Source organism: Macrobrachium nipponense, chromosome 48, assembly GCF_015104395.2.
Source record: "Macrobrachium nipponense isolate FS-2020 chromosome 48, ASM1510439v2, whole genome shotgun sequence".
Taxonomy (NCBI): domain Eukaryota; kingdom Metazoa; phylum Arthropoda; class Malacostraca; order Decapoda; family Palaemonidae; genus Macrobrachium; species Macrobrachium nipponense.
The window spans coordinates 5,844,615-5,853,171 of NC_087223.1; the positions used below are offsets into that span (position 1 = coordinate 5,844,615).

Here is an 8,557-nt window from a genome sequence, read left to right on the forward strand (position 1 = left end):
ATAATTATGGTGAGTACATAGTGATTTGATATGTTGTAGTTGAATGTTTTTGCCTTCATTCTGAACTAAAGGTGATGGTGCTTTGATTTTACTGAAGTGGTGAAATAGTGACGGAAAAGGTAAATATCCAATATGGGCCACTGGGCGAGGGTGTTTAGGCGGAGTACGCTAATCCATTCTGCGACACTTTGGTCTGAACGGTAAAAAAAAATCCGTTTAAGATACGGCGTCACCCACAAGTTGTTATTGTGCTATTGATTGTTTGTTTACAAAAGTGAGTGCTGTTAGTGTCATTTCAGTATTATAGTGATGTTCGGCTCAGTTGTATGCATTTTGATTTAGTTTGCATTGTTAGGCTTATGTGCACAGAGAAAGAGAGAGAGAGAGAGAGAGAGAGAGAGAGAGAGAGAGAGAGAGAGAGAGAGAGAGAGAGAGAGAATTATTATATGAATTTTAATTTTTTTTCTTTGCAGATTAAAAGTTCGATGTTTTATGGGCGCAGGAATGCTGCATTGGAGCATGAGGATGATAGACAACGTTCTTGGATAGCCCCTGATGATGCTGCAGGCAGTGACATGGACGTGGCATCACTCGAGACGACAGTGACCTTGACGAACTCAGCCTCGACGAGGATGTGGCTTCCACCTCGAGATCTAGGCCAGGTTTAGTATGACGCATATTATATAACCAGTTATTGCCATGAGTTTTTTAAAAGTCATACCATTTTTATATTGATGTTTTGTGATTATGAAAATGTGTACATTTGCTACACTCACTGCCCACACATACACACATGTACACTCACTGCTCACACATACACACACATTACCCTTACTACCCACATACATACATATACAAACATACTCACTGCCCACACATACATACACATATAAACATATCCAATCCGCCCACGACATACATACATACACACTCATGATTCATTTACTGTTTTACTAATAATACTTTCTTTTTTATTTCAGGTCCACAAGGTCTGTGTTGTTGTTCCTCAGCAGATGCCAGAGGATGGTGATGTGGTCCGGCCTTCCACGAAGAGACCTTGGGTTCGACAGTGGAAGAAGGAAGACATCACTAACCAGCCCTGGCACGAGTATGTTCACCCCCGTCCTGACTTTCTAAGGCCGGCCTCTGAATACTTTACACAGTTTTTTACGCCTGACTTGAGGTCCCACATCGTCTTTCAGAGTAACCTGTACTCGAAACAGCAGAGGGATGTGGTCAGTAACTTCAACCTCTCCGAATCCGAGTTCATGGTTTTCCTGGGTCTCATCATGTACCTGGGACTTATGCCTTTGGACAGCATAGTGGACTACTAGGCTGTCAAGACGAGGGTGCCTCAAGTTGCTGAGTATATGTCTAGGAACCATTTCCAGGCAATCCGGTCAAACCTCCGCTTCAGTGACAACGACCAGGCAGCAGGATCACAGGACCGGTTCTTAAAGAAGCGTTTCCTCTTCACTAAGGTTACCAGGGAGTTCTTGAATGTTGCAGAGACTCCTATGTAATCCATAGATGAGGTTATGGTTGCATACAAGGGCACCACAGCGGGTATCCTTCATCAATATGTAGCCAAGAAATCAGACAAGAACTCCACTGTGTATGCCGACAACTACTTCACAAGTATAGCGTTGTTTGAGTACTTGAGGTCACAGTATAGTTGCTGGTATGTGGGCACTGCCAGGGACAACAGAGTTGGCTATCCACCCCTGCAGTCTGTCAAGAACATGACCAAGAACTCGGTAACCAGGGGCACACATGACTACGTCTCTTCTGACGGCATCCTTGTCGTCAGGTGGAAGGACAACAGCATTGTCACAATCTTATCCACTGATGTTGGTGTGGAGCCTGTTTGTGAAGTGGAGATGTATGACAAGGAAGCGCAGAAGAAGGTTCCTGTGCAATGTTCCAAATGTTATCAACAGTACAACAGTCGCATGGGTGGCATTGACAAGAGCGACATGTTGGTCCACCTCTACAAGACCCCATTCATAGCAAAGCGTACTACATGAGGCTGTTTGGTTTACATACTGGACTTGATTTATCTGCAATGCCTGGATCCTTTACAAGAGAGATTGTTTGGCATTGCAGTGCAAGCCTATGCCCCTCAAGGAGTTCCTCCTTGAAATCTGTTTTTGGCTGGTCAGCTTCAAGACCCCCATCAGCAAGGTAACCTAACCTAAGCGGGGCCAACATGCAATCGTGCCTTCCATAGAGTCCAGCCAGGATGCCACCTCTCTGCATATGCCAAAGCATGTGGACGAAAGGCAAATATGTAAGTTTTGTTCAGGGAAGGGTCACATTCGCAGATCCCGTTGGGTGTGCGAAGACTGCAAGGTTACATTGTGCCTCAGTGATCAATGATGTGAGAAATTTTTTTTTCTTTATTCCAGAAGGTAGGCCAGTAATTGTAAATAAATTGTAAATATCATAATTGTAAGTGTTTCTTAAAAACTAAGTGTATATTAGATAACTAAACTATCTCGTGATTATAATTACAGAATTAAAAAAAAAAGTCTGAAAAAAAAATCAAAAGAAATAAGTTGGAAATTACTAGAAAATAATACAGTGAAAAAATTAAAAAGTTTAATAAAAAACTAAAATAATAAATTCAAATTTTCTAATACACATTTTTTGAAGTTTATATATGAAAAGTTCATATCATGCCTTGTATCCCTAAGTAATGATTGTTAAAGGGAATTGCTAAATAAAAGGTGTATACAAGTGCTGGATGTCAGAAAGTCATAAGCGGTACCACCGGAAAAAATTTTACCGATACGGCCCGAAGTATCTCAAGGTGGATGAGCGGGTGGTCGGTCGAACTCGCCCGAGGTCTCCATATGGGCCACTTCAATGCATGCATATCTTGAAAATTTTTTGCAAGATATAAAAAAATACACAGGAATGAAAGGCTTGTATATATATGTAGAATACATATTAAGAGGGTTTTTTGAAATTCCCCATAAAACTTCAGGTGGACCTTAAAGGGGTATGCCTGCGTTCTCGTCGTACTCTAGATTTTTAACGTACTCCTTTAGCATTTTTAGGTCTTGTCGAAGGTAGTCTAATCTCATTAATATCTTCTCTTTTTTTATGTTGAACATTAATTTGAATTGAGATAATTTTATGGTCTGCTTTTGCCTAGATTTGCACCTACTGAAAGGGTTAGGACACTAGATTATCTTCCGTTGATAGGACGATGTCTAGTATATTGTTTCCTCTAGTGGGTTTGTCAACCCATTGGTGGAGGAATTCATTTTTTACTAAATCCAAAAGTCTCTTTCCTTCTACGTTTGATGCGGAGGTCATCGTGTCCCAATGTGCTGCTGCATTGAAATCTCCCATTATTATGCAGAGTTTGTTGTTTATATCTTGTCCTAGTAGTGGTCCCTAACATATAACTTTTTTTATTGATTACCATTTTTGAACAATTTATATCCACTATCTATTACTCTCCTACGAAGTCTCTTGTTGCCTCTTGTATCCATGTTTCTGTACTATGTTCCGCCACTCTGAGGGACTTTTCTATCTTCTCTTTTGTCCTCGGTGGCTTTACTAGTTTCCCTTACTGCAGTGATATTACTAACCAGCTTCTGGGAGCTTTCCGATTTCTTCCCTTGAAAGTTCAGTTCATTGAGGTGTTTCAAGAGGTTTTCGTTGAGAAGGTTTCCTATTAGTTTTGCTCCTTCCGAATTCAAGTAAGTTCCATCTCTTTTATATAGTTTTTTATTCCCTATAGAGTTATCCCAAACGTTAACAAACCTAAAACCTTTTTCTTGGCATATTAGTTCATCTGTCGTTGATTCCAATTGCCTTTCTAAGGGAGTAATGGCTTACATTGGTTTTGGGCAAAAGTCCTATAAGAATGCAGTTATCAGTTTTCTCTCGGATGTTCTCTACAATTTTAGTTAGGTTAGCTACAAGACTTTCTGTCTGGCCAATTCCTCCGTCTTTTAAAAACAACTCATTTCCTCCTCCCTGCACTATGACTGCACTTTTTTTATTGTTTACCTTGATTTTTTTTACTGTCTCAGCTATCTTCTTTCCTCCTGCACCTGGGTAAGAATGAACTTTTCTCCTACTTCTATTTTTGGCCACAAAATTTGACCCCTTTTCTTGAGAGAGAGAGAGAGAAATACTTCTCCATTAGATAATATGTACGTTGCATCTTTATCAGAGAGAGAGAGAGAGAGAGAGAGAGAGTAAACAACCAAGATTAAGAGACTTGAAAATTATATTTTTGATCATTCAACAACTACCATTAAACTCGTTACACCCGTCAACCTTCACGTTTTCACAAAAACTTGGGAATCACAAACATAAGTCATTCCACTCGCTTCCAAGCTTGGGAATTTCCATCATTCCTCTGTGCTTCCCGGATGATTTAGCTTATTTTGCAAGAGGCTGTCTTTGGTTATAGGGCATGATTGAGCATGGTTTATTCGGTGGTCTCGGTATTATGCTCTATGGGCCGCGGCCCATGAAACTGTAACCACGTCCCGGTGGTGGCCTGGCCCATGATATCGTAGCCAGACAAACGATTATGGATAGCTTTGACTTAAGATAAAATAAGAATCACTGAGGCTAGAGGGCTGCAATTTGGTATGTTTGATGATTGAAGTATGAGTGATCAACATACCAATTTGCAGCCCTCTAGCAGCTGTAGTTTTGAAGTTCTGAGGACGAACACAAAAAATAAAGAGAGAAAAAGCGCGGACGGACAGGCAAATCCGGCTCGATAGATTTCTTTACAGGAAACTAAAAGTCTACGACCTCTAATCCCTCTAATGAATATGGTTGCTAATTGGCTGGATATTAATATATAAATATTTTGCGGATATAAATTATCTGCCCAATTACTATTCGGAGAGAGAGAGAGAGAGAGAGAGAGACGCCAGATTTCTGTCTGGTTAAATCAGAACACAATTCATTACCTTTCTCGATATTGCTCAATCCAGTCCACTTGCAAATTATTTTTTTAAACTAGAATTATTCGAAATGAACAATTATTGGTGCGTGGATCATTATTATACATTTCCCCAGAATCGGAGGCAACTGGATATTTTATATATGTTTTGATGTATATTGTCAATTCTCTCTCTCTCTCTCTCTCTCTCTCCTTATATATATATATATATATTATATATATATATATATAATAATATAATATCTATATATATTAATGTGTGTATGTATAGATATATATAATTGGCAAAATGCAAAATGGTCTGTCTGTCATTTGGTAAAATATTATTTCTCCTCCTGGCTTCCGCCCGACGGCGCCGTTATAGGATACACGACGCCAGATAATTCTCTATCAATCACCGGGATTTATTCCGCAGGCGTTATTGATAACTGTACGCGTCCAGGATTTATTGGCTGTCAATAACGTGGGATTATTTAGGGGGTGATTTATGAGTTTAAAGTAAAAAACATGAGGGAACACTTCGCATATCTCCGGGGTTTGGGGTTAAATTTCTTCCCTGGCGTCAGTGAACCTCATGCGGTGCACTGTAGGCATTACTTAAGGCTCTCTAGCTGCAACCACTTCCGTTCCTTTTACTGTACCTCCTTCCGTATTCGCTTTTATCCATCTTACTGCTTTGAGGTTACACCTTTCAAACCTTTTACTCTCAATTTCCATTTCAGTGGTGAATGACCTCATAGGTGTCCCAGTGCTTGGCCTTTGCAAGGGCAATTACCGTCTCATACCTGGTATAGGCTGAATAAAAAAAAAAAAAGTATAGCCTAAGCAGGGATAATATAGATTTGATTTTTCCAAGGAATTACTGAGAGGATAAGAGGGCCTTCTCTTCTTAAGCTCACTCGGAGTAGTGTCTGAAATAGTACTTGCAAAATAGTGGCACAAAAGTAGCCAATTATGTCTTGAATTACCTGAGTGGAAATCTATCTACTCTGCTACTTGTGACAGCTGAGTTATAAATAGTTCCTCATTCAGTTGCATTAGGATAGGTGAGGAACATGCAAACAATATTACTGAACCTAGGTATGAGCCAAAGATCTATAAAAAGGCCTTACGTAGTTCGAAGTTACTCTCAAAAAAAAAGATTTATCTGCTTTCTGTTTAATTCTGTTTTATTTCTAATTTTTTATAAGTTTCCTTTTTGTTTATTACTTTGTTGAAATATAAATAACCCAACCCTGAATAATAATAATAATAATAATAATAATAGTAATAATAATAATAATAATAATAATAATAATAACTAATAATAATATAATAATAATAATAATGATAATGATCAATAATAATAATAATAATAATATAGCCAGTAACTACAGGCCTATCACCTGCCTACCAAAATAATGTGCAAGTTACTATACAGGTATCATCAGTGAAAGGCTATACAAGTACCTAGAGGAGACAAACACCATCCCCCACCAACAGAAAGGCTGTAGAAGGAAGTGTAGGGGGACAAAAGACCCAGCTCCTGATAGACAAAATGGTAATGAAGAACAGTAGGAGAAGGAAACCAACCTAAGAGCATGGCATGGATAGACTATAAGAAAGCCTTCGACATGATACCACACACATGGCTAATAGAATGCCTGAAAATATATGGGGCAGAGGAAAACACCATCAGCTTCCTCAAAAATACAATGTGCAACTGGAATACAATACTTACAAGCTCTGGAATAAGACTAGCAGAGGTTAATATCAGGAGAGGGATCTTCCAGGGCGACTCGCTGTCCCCACTACTCTTGTAGTAGCCATGATTCCCATGACAAAAAGTACTACAGAAGATGGATGCCGGATACCAAACTCAAGAAAAGAGGCAACAGAATCAACCATCTGATGTTCATGGACGACATCAAGCTGTATGGTAAGAGCATCAAGGAAATAGATATCCTAATCCATACTGTAAGGATTGTATCTGAGGACATCAGGATGAAGTTTGGAATAGAAAAATGAGCCTTAGTCAACATACAAAAAGGCAAAGTAACGAGAACTGAAGGGATAAAGCTACCAGATGGGAGCAACATCAAACACATAGATGAGACAGGATACAAATACCTGGGAATAATGGAAGGAGGGGATATAAATCACCAAAGAGATGATGGACACGATCAGGAAAGAATATATGCAGAGACTCAAGGCGATACTCAAGTCAAAACTCAACGCGGAAATATGATAAAAGCCATAAACACATGGGCAGTGCCAGTAATCAGATACAGCGCAGGAATAGTGGAATGGACGAAGCCAGAACTCCGCAGCATAGATCAGAAAACCAGGAAACATATGACAATACACAAAGCACTACACCCAAGAGCAAATACGGACAGACTATACATAACACGAAAGGAAGGAGGGAGAGGACTACTTAAGTATAGAGGACTGCGTCAACATCGAAAACAGAGCACTGGGACAATATCTGAAAACCAGTGAAGACGAGTGGCTAAAGAGTGCATGGGGAGAAGGACTAATAAAAATAGACGAAGACCCAGAAATATACAGAGACAGGAGAAAGACAGACAGAACAGAGGACTGGCACAACAAACCATGCACGGACAATACATGAGACAGACTAAAGAACTAGCCAGCGATGACAATTGGCAATGGCTACAGAGGGGAGGAGCTAAAGAAGGAAACTGAAGGAATGATAACAGCGGCACAAGATCAGGCCCTAAGAACCAGATATGTTCAAAGAACGATAGACGGAAATAACATCTCTCCCATATGTAGGAAGTGCAATACGAAAAATGAAACCATAAACCACATAGCAAGTGAATGCCCGGCACTTGCACAGAACCAGTACAAAAAGAGGCATGATTCTGTGGCAAAGCCCTCCACTGGAGCCAGTGCAAGAAAACATCAGCTACCTTGCAGTATAAGTGGTACGAGCACCAACCTGAAGGAGTGATAGAAAACGATCAGGCAAAGATCCTCTGGGACTATGGTATCAGAACGGATAGGGTGATACGTGCAAACAGACCAGACGTGACGTTGATTGACAAAGTCAAGAAGAAAGTATCACTCATTGATGTCGCAATACCATGGGACACCAGAGTTGAGAGAAAGAGAGGGAAAAAATGGATAAGTATCAAGATCTGAAAATAGAAATAAGAAGGATATGGGATATGCCAGTGGAAATCGTACCCATAATCATAGGAGCACTAGGCACGATCCCAAGATCCCTGAAAGGAATCTAGAAAAACTAGAGGCTGAAGTAGCTCCAGGACTGATGCAGAAGAGTGTGATCCTAGAAACGGCACACATAGTAAGAAAAGTGATGGACTCCTAAGAAGCAGGATGCAACCCGGAACCCCACACTATAAATACCACCCAGTCGAATTGGAGGGCTGTGATAGAGCCCAAAAAAAATAATAATAATAATAATAATAATAAGGAGGGCAGGATGCAACCCGCAACCTCACACTATAATCCACCCAGTCGAATTGGAGGACTGTGATAGAGCAAAAAAATAATATATAATAATAATAATAATAATAATAATATAATAATAATAATAATAATAATAATAATAATAATAATAATAATAATAATAATAATAATAATACT

The 8,557-nt window shown here is 39.5% G+C and overlaps 1 protein-coding gene across 1 annotated transcript; it reads left to right on the plus strand.

The window, feature by feature from the left end:
* Nucleotides 1-1,538: 1,538 nt before the first annotated feature.
* Nucleotides 1,539-2,027, plus strand: LOC135204986 (piggyBac transposable element-derived protein 3-like). The gene has a single exon (XM_064235214.1). The coding sequence runs from the start codon at nucleotides 1,539-1,541 to the stop codon at nucleotides 2,025-2,027; it is 489 nt and encodes a 162-aa protein (XP_064091284.1).
* The last annotated feature ends 6,530 nt before the right edge of the window (nucleotides 2,028-8,557 follow it).